Source organism: Salvelinus sp. IW2-2015, linkage group LG13 (genome assembly GCF_002910315.2).
Source record: "Salvelinus sp. IW2-2015 linkage group LG13, ASM291031v2, whole genome shotgun sequence".
Taxonomy (NCBI): Eukaryota; Metazoa; Chordata; class Actinopteri; order Salmoniformes; family Salmonidae; genus Salvelinus; species Salvelinus sp. IW2-2015.
Genome location: NC_036853.1, coordinates 16,671,420 through 16,692,008, shown reverse-complemented (window position 1 = coordinate 16,692,008; position 20,589 = coordinate 16,671,420). Strand labels below are relative to the sequence as shown.

The 20,589-nt window shown below is 41.3% G+C and overlaps 1 protein-coding gene across 1 annotated transcript in view; it reads left to right on the top strand.

Annotated features, from left to right (window-relative positions):
- The window catches only part of LOC111972206 (oxysterol-binding protein-related protein 9), a 34,508-nt gene that overhangs the window by 5,801 nt on the left and 8,118 nt on the right, over positions 1-20,589 (top strand). Inside the window, 10 exon segments of the mRNA XM_070446161.1 lie at positions 1,234-1,284; positions 3,131-3,209; positions 9,681-9,757; positions 15,662-15,757; positions 15,900-15,944; positions 16,729-16,758; positions 16,858-16,908; positions 17,583-17,621; positions 19,146-19,236; positions 19,782-19,886. Coding sequence (XP_070302262.1) covers positions 1,234-1,284; positions 3,131-3,209; positions 9,681-9,757; positions 15,662-15,757; positions 15,900-15,944; positions 16,729-16,758; positions 16,858-16,908; positions 17,583-17,621; positions 19,146-19,236; positions 19,782-19,886 — 664 coding nt within the window.

The window sequence follows — 20,589 nt, the reverse complement described above, 5'->3', positions numbered from 1 at the left end:
ATGGGCAACTGGCCATTTTTATAAACTGAAAAGAAATATAAACGCAACATGCAACAATTTCAAAGACTTTACTGAGTTACAGTAGACTCTATAAAATGCAATTGTGTTTGTTGTCCATAGTTTATGCCTGCCCATACCATAACCCCACTGCCACCATGGGGCACTCTGTTTGCAACATTGACATCAGCAAACTGCTCGCCCACATAACGGTGGTGAGGCCGGTTGGACGTATTGCCAAGKTCTCTAAAATTACGTTGGAGTCGGCTTATGGTAGGGACATGAACGTTCAATTCTCTGGCAACGGCTCTGGTGGACATTCCTGCAGTCAGCATGCCAATTGCACGCTCCCTMAACTTGAGACATMTGTGGCAGTGTTGTGTGACACAACTGCGCATTTTAGTGGCATTTTATTGTCCCCAGCACAAGGTGCACCTGTGTAATGATTGTGCTGCTTAAACAGCTTCTTGATATGCCACACCTGTCAGGTGGATGGATTGTCTTGGCAAAGGAGAAATGCACACTAACAGGGATGTAAACAAGTGTGTRTGCACAGAATTTGAGAGAAATAATCTTTCTGTGTGTATAGAACATTTCTGGGATCTTTTATTTTAGCTCATGAAACATGGGACCACACTTTACATGTTGCGTTTATATTTTTGTTCAGTGTACATGACCCTAAGCATGATGGGATGTTTTAGTTTCTTAACTCAGGAACCACAATTGTGTGGAAGCACCTGCTTTCAATATATTTTATCCTTCATAATGAAGTGTTTTCTTTATTTTGGGAGTTAGCTGTATCTGCTGGTACTAAACAAATTGAATGTGACCCTACACTGAACAACAGTAGTAGGGGCACTTTTGGTTACAGTGTATGTAATTTATAGCCGGAGTGCCAGTCTTTGTGYTATCATGTCAACTCATTATCAATCATTGTTATACCAAACATTTGGCTTGACAATGAGCAATGGACTTGGCAAGAGCACAAACAGATCTGGGACCAGTCTGTCAAACTAGCTGTGTCATACTTGCAGATGAGATGCCATACTAGAGCACTCACAATTCTGTCTTGTAGGGATTTTTACCAGAGAATCTTCGCTTGCTATCTACATGTATGATGTTCCAGGAACTTTTCACTGGTGAACTTGATAATGAGTAAACTTTGAGTGGAAATGTGTGTGAATGGAGTTTGCGTGATGTGTGATTGAAACCTATTTTGTTCTTGTTCATTTTCAGTCCAAGGACAAGATGATGCGTGGCTCTAGAAGAGGCTGTGTGCGTCTCCGGGTAAGGAACTGGTTTGGGTTGTTGATCATGCTTATTAGCCTATGTGCTTCGAGGGACAATTTGCACCTGCTGAACAAGTAGATATTATCCTATCTAGCCTAATACTGTTCTGTTGTAGTTTTTCTTTGGCTATACAATACAAGGCTATTTAATATCAGCACCTTCCAGAAGTTTGTGAAAATATTGCCACTAGATGGCAGCATTTGATTTATTACTTATACCTGCAATAGACACTAACAAAATAGGATTTTTTGTTTCCTAAAATGGATCCTAGCTGGCCCATTGACTTGCCCTTTGTTCTTTCTATCCTCAAGGAATTAACTATACATAATTTAGTAGCATAGCGTTCAGAGATCTACTTTGAACTTCAGCTCAAACAGAGGTTTTACTTTTTAAACAAATAGTTTGATATATTGGAATGTCTTGGGGGAAACAACCTGTTTGGTATATKTTTGTATCAAGACTAGATGAAGTAGTATTTTAATTCTTTATTCTAATACTTTTATGGGTAGAGGTGAGAATTGGGCAAACATACAATCTGGAATTCAGTACCCACAATTAAAAACGCATATGTTTTGAATAGCCCATTTTAGGGTAAGAGTATAACGTGTGAGTATCATCATGTGCGTAGTTGTCTTTTTTTTTAATTTATTTTTTTACTTAAGTTTTGGCAATAATTTGGGAAGGACAACCCAATGTCAGAATTTGTTTATTTTTGCCAAGAGACAATGTTCACACTTCACATTTATGCMAAAAATACCTTTCATGGACATCACACACTCTGCTGCAATCCACAGCTTTGAGAAAACAACAGTTGGCTAGATTCTCAAGCTTGTGAAATTGATACCCCTCTTTTTCTTGTTGGTTGGTCAGATGATCGATAATGGAATTATGAAGACAATTTKTCTCATGACTTTCATCTGTTTTGTGCTGATTTTGAAGGTATATGAGCATTCACATGTTAGTTATTTCAGGTAAAGAGAACATATCTTACTCTGAGCAGCATTTTCCTAGATTCATATACGTGTACAAAATCTGACTTTACGTAGAGTTTTGTGTGTTGTAATGTTTGGGAGTTTAGCCAATCTCTACTATTAAAAAGTGTCAAGCATAAAATTATTGACTTGCAGGCATAGCCTTGTTGAATATGGAATTGTGCTATACATTGACTGATTACTAGCCTAGTTGAGTATATTTATTCCTTAGTACAAGCTTTAGACAGTTGGGACAGTACAGTGGATTTACTTATGACGTGATGGAATTTTCTTCTTGTCGTCAGACACACAAGCGCTAAACGCACACCACATGTATTAACACCTAGGTTACATTATTTCTAGCCTAATTACACTCATCGCTAGTTGAAAGCGCGTTCCTCATTTTGTACCAGTGCCTTTGTCTCTCTGTGTGAAGCGAGCAGCCAGGGCATTGTCTTTTAATGAGTCATCACATACTGTAGTGGTTCTCTGATAATGGACGCCTACACCTCACCCTCGGTACATGGAAAGTCCTAATGCATCTTTGTGGTTAATTATATCAAATGTTTTACTTAATGAAAAGATAAGCAAATGCCTTTTTTTCCCTCAAGGTTGGTTTTGACAAGCAAGCAGGTTTGAGATATACTTTTGCTAGGTGCCATGCCACAAACAGTTCTGCAGAGATTTTCTTTCCTTCCATGCAGCTGGTCCCCAATGTCTGTCTGTTCGATACCTGTTCCTGCATCTCTCCCTCCACCCAGACACCCCCTCCTCTTTCTCTCATTATCCCATGCCTCGGTGGGTTTTTGATAGTAAGCAGGAGAGGGGGATGGTGACGTCTCACTGCCTCCTCTTCCTTTTTGGTTTCCCAGGGAGCTGTAATAGGAATCGATGATGAGGACGACAGCACATTCACCATCACTGTGGACCAGAAGACTTTCCATTTTCAAGGTGAGTCTCTTGTTTTTTTTTCTCCTCCTCCCCTCTCCCTCACCTCCCACTCTGCTGACTCCCATGTCGTTTGGAGTATATCTGTCAATGCTGCATACGGCCGGCTGCTCGCGTGTAGGGTCTCTTTGTAGCTTGTTTTCTATCTCTCTCTCTCTCATACGCTCTTCCTGCCTTTTTAAAAGGAGGATTATTATATCGTTGCGTCAACACAAGCAGACACGCACATCTAGGCATTTGAGTGGCTCGTCGTCTCTGTGGATCCTTCCTTTTTCATCAGCAGCATCTGGCAGCTTTGCAAAGTAGAAGTGAAATGGGTAGGAGCTAAAGCAAKATTTATTCCACACCAAGATTCTTCTGTAATGGAAAGAAGCAGCTCTTTTTTTTAGGAAGATTACTTGCATTTTCTACCGCCTCTGGGAATAAAACGATTACTGCTGAGCTAAAAGCCGAGCTATCTGCACTGCCGCTCCCCACCCTGAACACCGCCACTTCACAGAGACAGGACTGGCCCCTCTCCCAGACACCCCTCACCCCACCCCTTTCCCCCAGACAGCAGCTGCACCGTCCGTCCACCAAGCGGACCTCTCTTCTCCAGGTCTCTAACCTCCTCCACCTTGTCACAACCCCATCCTCACCCCCCCCCCCACAGCCACCACTACCGCTACCAGCACGTTATCCATGGTGGGCCCACCTCCACCTCCTCCATGCCATCTCCCATTGCTATGTTCCGAAACTGTATGCTGTGGTGCTGTGATGTATGCATGCTGGCCTCTGTTAGCAGGTCGAAGGGCATGATTCGGTGAAGCAGCGGTAGTAGCCGTTTCCTACGTATTTGTGTTGGTGGTTTTTGTAGCTTACCGTTTTCTTTGATTTACTGTGTTTTCTATAGCGGTTGTTTAACGTGGAAGACGTATCATATGTTTTATTAACTTTTAGAAAATATGTTTAAAAGGCTTGATGGTTTAAAGAAACAGTATTATGGAAGATTGTTTCTTAGAGGTGCATTGTCAGGTCACCTGTTTATTAAGATTATGTTGGCTGACGTCATAATTCTGTGATATTGTTATGTCTGATTCAATTTGAAATTCATATGTCAAGTTGTTTGAGTTCTAATTCCTAATTCTATGGTCATAACTAAGCCAGTTTTCATTTTGTMTTTTGGTCTACTTGCGCTATTATGCGTATCTCCAAATGTCATCTGAGTTCACCCTTTAAAAAATGCAGCCTTGAAAGACTTTTGGATTCCTAGCTCTGGGKAGTGAAACAAGGATGCTCCTCCAGATGATGCCTCCAAGTTGAAAAGCTATTATACGATTAYGTGGAAAAGATGGGAACTTCACGGCCATTTCACAACCCATCTGTCACCCAAGCCTATGGGAATTATTTTCTATCACAAGGACATACTCATTTCCACTTGAAAAGGACACAAAGGATATATGCGCTACTCCCCCAGATGTTTCCTGTTGGAGATGCGTTACTCAGGATCCAGCTGATGTTACACACGTTTGTTCTGGTGTGGTGCTGCGGCAGGCAGGCGGGCTGTGTCAGAAGAGGAGGACTGGAGCATGGGTGAGGTATGGGGCGGCCACAGATGACGGCTGCAGAGAGAGAAGCTCTGTATTTCTATTTCGAGGATCATCCATAATTCATCACGCTCTTTTTCTGGCGGAGCATCAGAGCCTTTCAACTCCCACTTTACACAGCACACCTCCCCGTGTGCTAAAGAGCTCTTTACCCAGCCCCCATACAGACAAAAATGCTTAGCCTGGGAAACTGCTGAATGCAATGGCCAAGCCCATGACGAGCAGGTTGCCTGTTGTAGAGAAGAGGTCTAGTAGTTCTGCCCAGTATATGGATTATAGCACTGTGTACACGCAAAGTGATGTATGACCAGGTATTGAGCTTATCTTGGGGGATAGCTGACCTGTATGTGACCTGGGGGGATGACTCCGGTAAATGTGTGTTAGAAAGGGTCTGTGACTGGAATGGAGCTGTGATGCCTTGTCATCTTACCTGTTCTGCAAGGGGCTCCTACCTCAGCACAGTGACCGCACAGAGCACAGTCTGCTTCAGCACAGTCTGTAGCTAGGAAATAACATTTACTCTTTGTTTTCTCCCTAAAAAGAACATGCCGTCATTAGCACACACAGAGATTTACTCCAAACCCCTCTCTCTCAATCAAGATACTCCTTTATGGTGTTTACCAAAAACTGCTGTGCATCATACCATCTACATTCCATTCATTCAGCCAAATAGGGGAGGCAGAAGAGGTGAACAATATATGATTCACATCCTTTGGAGGAAGGCAGCAGAGCTGTTTTGATTGGTGTGTTTTAGGAATGTGATAGTGCGTAACCAGAGAGGAAATGGAATCATCTGCTTGTTAGGCACTAACAGTGTGTCTGTCTGACTGCTGTCACCTTGCTGAAGACTCTCCGGTCTCTCCACCGCCCCCCGCCTATTTATCTCTCTGGGCCTGGCTGTCAGTAATAAGCCGTGCTCTGGAGAATGCCCTCTTTGTGTACTAATGGCCCAGGAGTTAATAATAATAAACTTTGCTTTCATCCAGAGGAGCCACCTACCTTCTGGGGGAGAGGGGGAGCATTAGGTCCTAATTGGGTTGTGAGTGAGTGCGTGCCATGTCATGGCCTGTTTGGGCTCTGTGTTGAACTCTGGGGGACTGCACAAGTTTATGACTTGCCTAGGCTTCAAGCCACCATTGTTATTCATGTAAAACAGTCACACCAAGAGTTCATATTATATAAATGAAGAAAATTGGAACCACGAGAAGTGCTGTACAGAACAATTTGTTTTATTGGTCTCCAAGTTCTGTAAGTGTTCAATATCTTCTACTGTTGTTAATTTTCTGTTGCTATCACTTCATCAGCAATGTCTGTAGCCTATATCATGCTCAAGACTGACMCCAGTAATGATGGTTGGTGTTATGACAGACTGTGTATCCCCTCTGCTGGCTAGGAGTGGCCATGTTTGTCATCCACAGTAAATATCACACAGGGATGGTACAGTGTTTGCTKGCAAGTCACAGATAGTTGTAGAACTGACCAAACAGTGCACCCTCACTGTCACACAAAGAGCTTTAGGTAGAAGGGAGATTYTTCATTAGCTCTTTACATGCCATGCAACCAAGTAGAAAGTAGTGCTCTTTCAATCTAATAATCAAGCAAGCATCTTTGTTTTCTATTTTTTTTTAAATGGTTGGACACTGATGTGACACCAATATACTGTATTTCACACAATCATTTTTGTTTGTTTTTTACGCCATTCTCACGGCAGATTGACCCTATTGCTATTATGGGGTAAACACGCAKCTATAGAAAGGTTTTGCTAAGCAAAGTGCGCCTAAATTAAATTAGCACAGACWTGGAGGTGAGAGGGTGTTGAGGCAATGGGGTGAGGGCCTGGCATGAGCCCTGGCTGCTTCTAATGTCTTTAAAAGCTTTGGGCTTTCATCCTGAGCTCTTATCCATCAATCATCTGGGTACACTGTATTTTACATCTCAATTAAACTTCTCCAGGCCCCCAGTCACCTCCTGTGATGAAATACTGGATTGCCCATTATGATTGTTGTTTTTGTCCTTTAAAAAAAATATTCTTCTAATTCCATGCTTTCGCAATGCTTTTTGCTTAATTGCGATCAGAAAAAGAACAATTCTCAATTTTTTATGTTGATAATGTTTCTTTTGTTTATGAAATGCAGCAAACATTTATGAAAATGTGTCAATGTTCCTTTTCAGATTTTGGACTGTTTAACTTTAACTTGATAGGCATATTTAGATGGATTAACCCACAGACCCATAACGTCTCCCTCAAGCTCCTGTTCAATTCCCACAGYCATCATTCAGAATCATAGGATGACTCAGAAAAATGAATGAAAACATTAGTAGCCTCAACTAGTCGAAAGAAGGCCAGTTTTATTGCTTCTTTAATCAGAACAACCGTTTTCATCTGTGCTAACATAATTGCAAAAGGGTTTTCTAATGATCAATAAGTCTTTTAAAATGATAAACTTGGATTAGCTAACACAACGTGCCGTTGGAACATAGGAGTGATGATTGCTGATAATGGGCCTCTGTACGCCTATGTAGATATTCCATTAAAAATCTGCCGTTTCCAGCTACAATGGTCATTTACAATATTAACAATGTCTACACTGTATTTCTAATCAATTTGATGTAATTGTCATGGACAAAAACAAGGACATTTCTAAGTGACCCCAAACTTTTGAACCGTAGTGTATACATGTTGTTCAATCATTGCTCCTACACTGCGTAGCTGGGCGCTAAAATAGAACTTAGTTCTATTTGTGACACTCAACGTGCTGCAAGTTCTGCCTCTCAAATATTCTCATTGGTTTTTAGGAACATATACCCACGTGGRTGATTGAAAAATTAACTGATGTCCACACTACAGTCAGTTGTAGTAATGCACCGTGAAGTTGGTTGCCAACCGCCATATAAAGTCCAAAGAAGAAAAAGAAGCCTGAAGGAAGGAGGAGAGATGACGAGAAACTAATTCGGTTCACCGTTTTATCTGTGGATTAATTATAGGAGTAGAGGACCTTGTGCATTTCAGGTAAAATAACAACCCAATGTTTATATCCCAGAACAAATTAGCTAGCAACGGCAAGCTAGCTATCTAAATTGCTATAAATGTTTAATGCTTTTCGACCTGTCCCCAAATGAATACAATTGGTTCAGAGTTTGTTTTGATATTTCAACCTGTGTGTCCTGATCTCGTCTGGTGTGGGGGGACAATATCAACTTGCGCGTGATGGCGCGTGCGGTCTGGTCAGCATGTAAGGCGGCATTGGCCCGCACTCTTATGCCTCATGTTCACCAGCTGCATCAAACCTTTTGCGTTCTGGGGGAAGTCATTCAATGGCAATGGTGCGTTGAATGACTTCTGGATGCCGCGCTAGGCTGCGGGGGGTACCGCATGCTTTCAATATTTTCAACTGGTGCGTTGCTTTACCGTGCTGTGGTACAAAGGAAAGTACACACACAGACTCCAACTGGCTAGGTTTTTTTGAAGAGCAAAATAATCCACTTGTTAAATAAAGATTAAAAAACTAGGTTTAACTAGGCAAGTCAGTTAAGAACAAATTCTTATTTACAATGACGGCCTACCAGGGAACAGTGGGTTAACAGCCTTGTTCAGGRGCAGAGCGACAGATGTCAGCGCGGGGATTTGATCTAGCAACCTTTCGTTTACTGGCCCAATGCTCTAACCACTAGGCTACCTGCCGCCCCCAAACTAGTTTTAACAAGTAGATTATTTTCGCTCTTCACTCGCAGTCGCTTAGTAGCCCAGGCCTACTCCTGACCAGAAGCCTGTGACTTCACTGACTTGTCTGATAATCAATCAATCAATCAATCAGATTTTGTTTCACTGAATCTCTGTCTGTGTAGGCTATTTGGTTAATTGGTTTCTGGCTGGGCAAATAAGTGGAGGTGGCATAGCTAATCGTCGTTTGCTCATCTATCACAGATCAGAAACGTTAACCATGCAATAATGTAGCCTAAATGAAGTGTAGGACTATTATGTTGCCCCATCGCGTATAGCCAACTCCAAAAGTCTACAGAGGTTGTGAAATATGAACACCAGACCTGTATTTCAAATAGGATCGGTATTATTATGAAAGTCCACTTCATCTAATGCCTGCTCCCTAACGAAGTGGAGAGAGGGTCAACAAGAGATTAATCGTGGATGGGCTTGGGCTATGTTTCAAAATATCACTGTAATCGAGGTAGGTGTGTCTTGTCGGTTTTAATGAACAAAATAATGAACTATTGATTTAATTAATTTGGACGTAACGTAAGTAAACTCAAAATATGCCTTTCAATTGTTTTTGAAGTTACGTTTTATTAGTCTTATGTTTATTAGGACCTGCCTAAACAAATTAATAATGGATTTATTTTTTCAATGGTGGATATTCAATGGATTTATTAAAATAGACGCCCAACCACATCTGCACACCACTACTACCACTCGTCACCAGCAAGGCGTATACATGCAAGAATGTGGTAAAGAAGGGTCTGTTTGTAAGGGGGTCATATAAACATTGCCCACTTTTTTTTTTTACTTGCAAAAATACTGAGTATAGAGGTTCCATGGACTCTGGGCTCGCAAGTGTAAATATTAGAGGCTTTATTTGCTCTGTTTATTTGCTATGAGGGTGCAGCCGTGCCTGGCAACAGGCTGTGTGTCTCGTCAGGAGACCTGCCTTCCTACTCTCTTGCCCAGCGACGCACCAGAGGGGTTGCAAGAACCCCCTCAGCAACTGCATGGCACAGCACAATGAGCACATAGTTAACTAGTTGGGCAAGATGAGCACAGATGAGGTGCTCTAGTCCTTGTTGTAGCTACTAGGTTATGCACTCTGTTGCTGTTGTAATAATTCCCATCTGTACTATGGCTGATCTGGTGTGTTTTGTGCGCTTTCCCTCTCAGCTCGAGATGCAGACGAACGGGAGAAGTGGATCCATGCCTTAGAGGGGACTATTCTCCGCCACACCCTTCAACTGCGGGTAAGTCACTCACTCACTGATCTGTTCAGACTAGCTTCACACTTGTGATACTGGCTGTACTAGTGCCATGCCCCTGAGTTCAGCTCGAGAGGAGAGAGAGTTTGCTCAACATATTTACATGGGAATAACTTTGGCTGTTGTGCATAGTTTTTCATTTTTATTCAAAGTGTGTGTTTTAACCTTCAAAGAAAGACCATAATGTAGTATTTCTTAAATCTGCTTTTTTGATTACTTAAGACCACAGGAAATGATAGAGGAACTGTTGAGAACATTGAGCAATAGCAGTTCATGTTTAACATTTTGGAGCGTATTTGTGGMGGTCTTTTGGATGCAGGAAGTTGTCATACAGAATGAATATAATGTCTCTGTCAGCCTCATCCAAGCTAGTAGCACTGGGACACTGCTGACAGGCTAAGGCATTCTGGTCCTCATCAGAGAGTGGGTTAAGGAGTCATCTGAGAATAGAAGGAATTAGTGCGCTCTCTTTTTGAKCTCGTGTTCTTCGCTCCTTCTGTGCGGTGTGCACTGCCACTGTGCACCTTCCCATTTACACACACACACCAAGCACCTGCCACTCACAACAACAAAGATGAGAGGTCACGTCTTCCTCTCTGACAAGCAGTTTTAACTCTCTATTTTAGCATATGAGGTTTGGTCCAACAGAATCAGTCATGGACACYGAAACACRTTGAGACATTATTTTACATGTAATAGAAGAGAAGTTAACCTTGTCTCAACTCCTCAAATTGCACGCAGAGCAAACTACTTAAACAGATATCAAGGAACATTGAGTAYGTTTACATGGACACTAATAATTCGATGTTAAACTGATCATGGCAGTAGGCAGAGTTATTCTGATTATCTTAATCAGCCCAAGGTCATCATCAAAGTAAGCAAATGCTGATTAAAACATCTGGTTTTCTGAACAATGTTTTGAGTTATTAGGACATGTAAACATGTGCTAGCACAAGCAGCGTGAGCTTCCTTCTTTTGCGCGAGTGAAGTGAGTTCAGAAAAATCTTAAATATTTCTAATATGAATACTTTTTCACATATAAACTGTGTATGTCCGAACTCCRAATCAAATAGGTTTCACAAAAATAACATGGTCGCTGTGGTATAACGTTTATTTCGATTTTCTGCATTTATCAGTCCCATCAGGTAACCAGATTCCAGATGTCTCCATGTAACAGGATTATTAAGGAAATCGGTCTTCTTGCAAAGCATGTAACCGTTGAAATCAAACTATTTTAATCTGACTATTCACAGTAATCATATTATTGTGTGCATGTAACTGTACGCATTGATTCTGGAAAATGAATGCYCAGTTTGTCTCGTGCGGTATTGCATTACCATGTACCGCTAGCAGCATTTTAGCCAAAGTCTTACACTAGCTGYCTAGTCTGTGTTTTATAAATGTACAATAAGCATAAAACACTATAAGGAATAGGCAACTCGTTCTCATTCTGAGAAATAAGGTAGGCCACTTGATTTCATCATCTGAACAAAGTGGACAGGCTAGCATGCTGTTCAAACAGTTGGAGACGGACAGAAGGGTGTGTATAACAATTCAACTGTGTTCTACCTCGTTAGCKAGCAAATAGATCCAAGTTGGCTGAACTTTAAATATAAAGATTAGCTGGCTACTCACTAGCACATAGGCTTGTGCGTGAGAGATTGTTTATGAAATCTGTGTTAATTTTCTATATTACCTGCTATAAGAAGTTTGTCATTATTAGTGAATGTGCATTATGCATAGTTCTGGTTAAATTTGTAACAAAAAGGCAATTTCATAGGCCACCCTGAATTTATTAGATTATTGCTGACTGTTTTAAATGCARTGTATTTGACCTTTTTAATTGTACAACAAAGCTTATTTGGAGAAAACATTGGGAAAAAATGAGAAAGGATTTTTAGGCCATATCTCCCAGCCCTAAAGCGTGTCCCTGTGTGGTTAGGTGCACCAGGAGCGTAGTTGGGCTGTTGGCTGGTGATGGGCAAGCCATAAAGAGAGTGCTGTGTATTAGTCGCTCTATGAACTGCCAATTTCCAGCTATTAATTTAGTCTGTGCTTTTTGATTAGCTCATAAATATACTTTCTCTCACCTCCCTTCATTCTACCCTCAAGTTGTTTATTTACGTTCTGTTCCGATTTCCTTTTCTAACCCTCTCCTCCCCTTCCCGCCCCCTGTGTAAAAAACCCCCACAAAAAACGCTGCTGACTGCGTGTATCTGCCTGCTTGCAGACACTGTGTAAGCATGCAGTCATAGTGACATCATTTGACCTGGAACCAATCAGAGCTCTGCTTACTCTCAGCCAGACATCTGCCCGCAGCTTTATCCAATCAGGGCAGCTGTTGTTGCTTGTCACATAGGCTTGTGCTGCCTTTCTTTTTTTTTGTAAGAACGTCTGTACTTCCTGTAAGAGAGAGAAGGATCCTGGATTAACTTTTCCTGTGTATGCTGCTGCTCAGCTGATGTAGAACATACCAGACAGGTTTGGTGTGGTTTCTGCTGGCAGTCAGGAAAAGTGGAGAGCACAAGAACAGCTGTGTGTTTGAGTAACGGAGGAGAGAGGACCTTTTGGGGTCAGCTTTGGCCTGTGCAGTCTGACGAGGCATGTCCCTCACAGCTCGGCGTCCTGTGAGTACCACACTGGGGGGAAACGGTTGGTTGCTGTGCGGTGATGCAGTCCTTAACTGGGGCATGCTGTGTGGAAAGCAAAATGGGTGGGTTTCCAGTGTCTGGTGGGTTTCCAGTGTCTGGTGGGTTTCCAGTGTCTGGTGGGTGTGGGCAGGTATTGTCTGGTTAGAGGAAACTCTTTTAGCCACAGATTTAGTGAACATGGCGAAGCTGCAGTCTCTAGCCTACATGACCGTCCTCTGGGTTTATAAGATGCTCTTGTCAAGCAGAAAGATCCCCTCCATCATGGTAATATGAACTTGTGTAGACATAACAGAAATAGTGAGCAGGAGGGATTCTCGTGCCAAAGGCTTTGTCCCTCTGTGATTGAGGTCATTGTCATTGATAGTATTTTATTGAACCTAAAATACAACGGACCCACTCAAGTGTTTGAGATATAAATAGTGTATGKTACAAGTTCTCTGAAATATGGGCTGGAATGTTTTTTGATCACTTGGGGGGTGTTTTTTTTTTCCTGTTCGATWTCATGTGTCTTTGGATGCAGGTGTTAAAACAATACAACTTCTCACAGGTGTGAATATCAACCATGATGTGTGAAACCTTACCCTCACACCAAGCCAGCACTATGACTGTAGTGAACGTAAACATGAGGATGCATTTCCCCGCARGTGGGTTGATGTCGTTTTCAGATTCAGAACCTACTTTTTTTCTTTTTTGTCTTCAGTTGATTTGCTATCCGCCATTTATCTTTTCTGCCTCTTCAAATTTCGTTGGAGGAAGAATAAGAGAGAGACACCAGAGCTGTCTATTTCTTAGAAACAAACATGAAGCTGTGTGGATGTCTGCTTGGCCACACACACATAAATAAACACCCACGAGAATCCAAATGCCCTTACTGCTGGGACTTTCCCCACTTTAGGTTTTTAGAGAGGGGAAGTACTATTTTTCTGTTTGCCCCCGAGCTCTAAGGAGCACTAATGCCACCCTCCTCTATCCCACAAATTTAAAGAGGGCTATTCTTAAGTTTAGCAAAAATTGCAGATTTTTTTGTTATTTTTTTGCTCAGGCACCTCTTTGGCCAGCAAACAGTAAGCACACCACCTTTTATCCTTAAGGAAGTTTAGAAAAAAAGGCCTAGACTTTGGTCTCTATAAAGCTAGCTAGGTTTTACAGTTTTAAACTTGTGCTGGGGTTGCTGTGTGTTAATGGCTTTTATTCACATCCCTGTACGATACACTTCAGTAGAGAAACAGGCATAGTCCAAAGGCCTCTGTCGGACCATAGGACACCCTCGAACCAGAGGAGCATTGAAAGAGGGTATATTATTTACCGAGCAAAGTGGTGATGGATATGTTTTAATTGTAATATTGAAAGGTCAAAATGCTGTGGTTAAGAATTAGTTTCTAGGTCTTTTTGAGGAAGTTGCTGCATATTTCATTTCTGTATTTTGGCCTTGTGTTCCAGGTATAGAAGGGACTGTTGTTGATTTAGGCCTAATGTCATCACTGCCCTACCAAGCAAAAAGACAGTAACTGCTCATTTGGTCGAAAATGAGTTAGTAATTTTTGCTACATTAAATACATGCTTAGTCATGTGGACAAGTACCCTGCGTTTTGTGTTTTGGAGAAAATGGGGGTCATGTTAAAAGTAACTGCATAAAGTTACTGTGAAACCAAGGTAAATAAGGGGCGGCATGTAGCCTAGTGGTTAGAGCGTTGGGCCAGTAACTGAGCTGACAAGGTAAAAATCTGTCCTTCTGCCCCTGAACAAGGCAGTTACTTACTTACTTACTTACTTACTTACTGACTTTATTGTCCCCAAAGGGACATCTTGTTGCAGTGTCATGTACACATTTAAAATTACATTTAAATACAAAACAAAATTGACAATACAACTTTCATAACAGTTACATACCAATAAAACATTTAAATAATCAAATGAAATAAAAAGAATAAAGACTAGCCTGCTGGCCTTACTGAGTCGATAGGAACATTAGCCCGAGCTATTTAGGAGGGATATCACACCTGGCACAAATGATTGTCTGGTTCTGTTTTTCCTGATGAGGGGTGCCCTATACCTGYACCCAAAGGGGAGTATTTCAAAGTCTGGGTACAGGGGGAGGCTTGGGTCTAAAATTATTTTGTGAGCCTTGCGGAGGGCCCTGACCTTAAAGATCTCATCCAGGCCTGTCTGATTGACTCCTAGTACCTTGCTTGCTGTGGTGATCCTTCTCAGCATATTCTTCTGGCTGACAGTGGCATTGCCAAACCAACAAACAATACAAAAGTTAATACTCTCAATGAAGGATTTAGAAAGTCAATATAGTCAATATAGTACAGTCTACATTAAAAGATCCCAGCTTTTTGAGAAAGTACAGTCTCTTGACTTTTTGTAGATCTGGTCTGTACATTTACTCCACTGAAGCTTATTGTCCAAGAGGACATCCAGGTATTTGTGTTCCTCTACAATCTCTATATTCTGACCTCTGATAGATGTTGCAGAGGTAAGTGTTGTACACTTCCTGAAGTCTAACCCACTGTTCCCCAGTAGCCCGTCATTGTAAATAAGAATATCTTCTTAACTGACTTGCCTAGTTAAATATATATTTTTAAAGGCATTTTTCTCAGTTCCACACTATGAGCAGTTACTGCCTTTTTGCTTGGTAGGGCAGATCAGGCAGGCATGGTCAGTTGGGCATCTGGTCACATCTGTTCAGCAAATAAATACTACCACCTAATGAATATTATTCCTTGAAATTATCTATGTCAGTCTGTGGCTAATGATGGGAGCCTAAGGGCTTGGAACGTGACTCCCCAACCTCCTCCTGCACATACACAAACACATACTCAGTCATGTAGATAGTCTAGTGTTCTCTCTAAAACGTTTACAACTTAATTCCCTTTGCCATGGGTTTCTTGATGCATTTATGCTGATGCCATAAAATGTGTTCAACTAAGTAGGCTGGCAGGCAAAGTATTTTTAAACAATGCTAGTTGAACTATTCATATCACTCCACTTACAGTACAATGCTGGAAGCTTCTCCCAAACTGTTGCTGTTTTTGTGCTGCTACAACCTGCTCTTTCAAAGCCCCACTAGGGAATTTAACAACTTTTTTTTCCATCCGCCTACAAGCTTTCAGAGTATAGGCAATGGCAGAGTAGAATTCTTAGTCCAAAATAGGTTACCAGATGGGAGCAGAAAACTGTCATGCTGTGAAGTTAGACTAAGAATGTTCTGCTGTTTTTTTCTTTTCTATTTTAGGAGGCAGAGACAGGATTTGTTCCAAGTGTCCAAGACTTTGATAAGAAACTTGCAGAGGCTGACGCATACCTACAAATTCTAATTGATCAGTTAAAGGTGAGGCTTCTCCACATTTGGGTGACTAAGTACGACCGTGACTCTAATACAACTGCGTCATCTATAAATGTTTTTTAATTCGGCTCCTGATTTGCATGTATCCTCTTCAGCTCAGATTGATTGCATCTCCACTCTCTTCCAGCTCTTCCACGAGAAAATCAAAGATTGCAATGAAGAGTCATGCAGAGTGAGTGACGTCTCTGTTTCATCTCTTGTCAACAGAACGATGCCTGATAATTCATGACTCTCACAGATAATATTTTATAACACTATTTTAAGGGTCTGTAATAAACCATTTATAAGGCATTTATAAATTGTGTGTTCACCATTTATGAGTCGTTACTCCCACATTAATCAACCATTTACTAATCATTAGTGCAATCTTTTTTCAGTCCCTAATCTAAATTGTGTGCTATTTATACTTTATAAATGTTTTGAGTGACCAGTGTAATTTCTCACAAGAAGATGGGCATGCCATTTATGCAGTACCTGGTAAAAGAATAAGCACACAACTGAGGATGTTTAAGAAATGTATATAAAATACATGTGGGAATAACTAGCTTACWAACATTTACAAATGTGGGAGTAATGAGTTAATAAATGGTGAGCAAACAGGTTGTAAATGCCTTAGCTGTGATTCACTTCCTTATTGAGATCCTGAGTTTTGTTTTTGGTCAGTTTGTAACATTTAAACTCTGTAGCTTATTTAATATGGTGAGGACAATGACCTATTATGTAGTGATGAACATAGAACACAGCTATAGATGGAATGTCATCATTGCTCGTCCAGTCTAAATCCATGGTTGTGGAAGAGTTTGAACAAAGCTGGTTTCCGTGTTGGTTTCACTGGCCGATCTTTCTCAATCCATGATTTACCTAACTTTCAGTCATGATTTCCAAGTCCCGTCAGGTGTTGAAACAATGTCTGAAGTGAAACAGCCATTTGTAAATGTGTTTCTCCCCTTTTTTAGAAAATTGAACAKTTGAAGGAAACCACATGTGTAAGTAAAACCCCATTTTTATACGTCCTTATTTTCAGAATCATCTCCTGTTGGAGGTTGAGTGCGGTGTTTTATTGTCTGTGCTGTTTTTCTTTTCAGAGTATGGTAGAGTCCATCAAGCACTGTATTGTATTGCTGCAGATTGCCAAGGTAAAAAGGGTTAATTCCTTTGACTGTTGGGCAGGGGTAGGCAATATTTTTGGCTCGAGGGCCACATCAGGAATTCAAAATTCAGCGGAACTGCAGATATTTTTTTTCTAACTGATTTGTTCGTCAAAAGTGAGCCAAGAAAAGGGCAGTTATTTGAAATCGTTTATAATTTCGACATACTTTCTATCTAGTTTTAGATGTTCAAGAGTGGCCTGGACTGTTTTTTTTATTTAACTCAAATGAAAAAAAATCTAAAACCCGCGGGCCAGATCAAATGGGCAACCAACCGGCAAGCCGTATGTTGCCCACCCCTGGTGTTGGGGCTCTCATTGCATTACTGTCATGTCATTGTTGTGAGAACATCACGGTGCACTGCTTGTTTTAGTCATGCCAGTAGTTTTCCACTTGACTACAGCCTGGGTTGTAGTTTATTGTGGGCAGTTTGCTACATTCCATTAGGTTCCATTTTGAGATTTTGGAGAGGTGATCCTCTCACACTCGATCATCCTTGAGCTCATAATGCTTTTCTTGTGTTATGTTGGCATAAAAAATGCTCTGACTTTCTAAATGACTTAACTGGTTTCTTGAAAGAGAAGCTCTTAACAAGCTCATATCATCATTACATACAAACAATTGAGCCATCCTAAGTAACGTTTTCTTTTCAAAATTTTAAGGATCAAAGTAACGAACAGCAACACGCAAACGGACTGATAGTAAGTTTTGACGTTCTCTGTCCATAAGAAAAATCTAGATCAACCAAACCTCTATTCTTCTTTTCCGCTTAATTCACTCTGAACTATAGAAAAGAAGACAAATCAGATCTGGAACAATGCATGCCATTTGATAAATGGCTTTATCTGGTATATTGCTCTTTCTTTTCCACTCCCCTTTTCCAGCTGAATGTCCTTAGCTTTTCTGTTGCTGATAATAGTTGGGTACTTTTCTCTTTACCCCTCATTTTAGACACATCATTCTGCTTCTTTCATGACGTGCGTGTTTACGAGTGTGTGAGTGCGCTTATACCCTCCCCCCAACTCGCCATCGATTTCTCCTTACTGTGCATGCCTATTGAACCATCAAGGACTAATAGATGTCAACCCATCAAGGGTTGTTTACTGGCTTTACTCTCTTCCCAAAGATGTTTTTAAGTCAGAATCCCATAGGATCAGCCCGCCAGGCTCGTCTTGTGAGAGTAGACTCTCTGGCCATTAGCGTTACACGTGTAGACCCTCTTCTAACCATGGCTTAAGCACTCTATAGCTCTAACCCCTTCCTTCTACCTGCACTAGAGGCATCCTTCGCTGTTGATTTCATCTCWAGCTAGCGAGGCCACAATGGTTTGATTTGGTTCCACCACGATGGAGCGGCAACATTTCTGTAATTGGCTATWATTAGGAGTGACTGCCTTACTTTCAAGATGAAATCCTMTCCCAAATCTCACTCTGACCCCAGATCTAAAGGGCAGAGAGGACTTACTTTAATTCACTGCATGCMTTCATTTTTCTTGGCTAGTTTCATATTTCCACTTTCCTGACTCTCTAAAGATCCTTCGTTGAAGTGGTACTTCTGTCTGCTCAGCAGAGTAGTGTGACATCTTCCATTCTGCTCGGTGCCCACACTGAGCGTCAGACCACTCTCTTCACCCTGTCTGTCATCCCTCAGCATGCTGCTCCCACCACACTGTTGTGTTCTGAGATTGTGGAGGTCTTGATGAATTCTGGCTTCTCCTCTAGTGTTTGCTGTTGACAGAGTTACACAGGGTCAAATGTATCACTGACCCATAAAGCTATGGCAGCAGTGCACTTGGTATAGTGTGTGTACGTACATTACAGAGATATCGGCCATTGMGAAATGTAGCTTGAGCATGTGGTTTTCACTTCACAGGATCATTTCAATAGGGGACGTTATGCCATCACATTCTGTAGTTAACTGGAATGTGTTTGGTCMGATTTTGCAGGGCTGCAACTATGCTGGATAGTATTAGGTTACAGTAAGTGTTGTGATATAAGTAGGTAGATATTGATTAGGTAGAACTTAATTAACCAATATTTCCCGGAAGCAGAGTGAAAGGTAATTGATCTTTCCAGTCATTAGCAGTGTRTATTTTATTTTGTCATGATAGTCTGCTCCGTGTTGTTGCATTAAGTATTACTACAGATTGCGTTCTAGAGCGATGTGAGTTGCAAATGTATCTTTTATGTTTTAAGACTGGCACCGTTTTATCTCGCCCTGTACAGAGCACCATCAACCCAGTGGATGGGATATTTCCGCCTCTGGACGCTTCTTTAGTCAATTTAGCCATGCCAACACAGACCACCCTCCCCACAGGTACAGTATACAGAGAGCCAGAAACACAATCTCATCTACAGTCCTATCAGAAAGATTTTGTCCATCAGAATAATAATACCCCTTTTGAGTCCACATACTGATATTGCTGACATGGGGTGTTTTTTATTTATTTTTTAACAAAAAATGTATTTCATGAACATAGAATAGGCTTGGATTGAATACTTTCAGATTTCTGTACCTGATGAATGTTTATTTCCTGAAACCACGTCTACAGTGCCACCTGGTGTGCTTGAATCTCTATGACTCATGTCTACTTGGCCATGAACTTTTCCCAATGTAGAGCAATCGAAATTGGACACAAAAATCTGATTCCAAATCTTGACCCCATGTTGGCACAGTCTGGTGACATTATCATTCTCACAGTCACAGGTTTATATTAGTCTGACTGCTTTGCAGTTTTTGTGTGATTTGAAAAGCTTTCTCCCACCAGGTCTGTAATGACATTGTATCTGTTGCATCATAAAGCAGTGTTGTTCTAAAGCCAGAGCGTTCTCCTTTTTCTCTCATCRTCTTTCTTTCTGTAGATGGCTCTCAGATGTGTAAAGGAGAACAGCGGCCCTCCACTTTACCGGTGGGGGCTGTTGTCACGGTGATGGGCAGTCTGCAGACTCCGACCCCCAACAGCACAGGTCAGAGGTCACCTCACTTTAGTGGTCAGGTCATCAACACTGCTAGCAGCGGTACCAGACAAACATTGTGTTATGTGCCGAACACTTGCATTTAGGGACTTGATTATCATGTCACAGTCACTGGTGTAGTGAAGGGTAAACCCAGTTTTTTCCCCCCCAACAGTTTACCCACCTTTTGCGGTAAAATGTATTAGAAGAATGGGAAATGTTACTTTTTTTCACCGCAACCAGCGATCAGAGTTAACCAACCTATTTTTATTTATTTTTTACATTTTAATCCCTGGTCACAATCACCACACAYATAACTGCATTGATTTTGTGTACATTTGTGAAACTCATCGGAGTACACAGACGTTATGACATTTTCAATGGCATTTTTTCATTTACTCATATTTTCTAAAATGGGTTATTTTGGAGGGTCTTGCCTGTTTCCAATCCTGCTGATGCTGCTAAATAAATCCTGTGCTGTGCACTAAGGAAGAAGCATGGGAACACACATTGCACTGCAGGGGAGATTATGCAAAGAACAAACTCCTCATGGGAGTGTGGGAACAATGTGAGCAGACAAAGGGTGCCCATATGATCACTGACAAGAAWGACCTGACATGGAGCCTCTGTATTGTTGAGTTTAATGCAGTTATAATTGTTTACGCACAAGAGTAAATAAACTCAACCCCCACGCCTCTGTCTGTTTGTCTGTGTT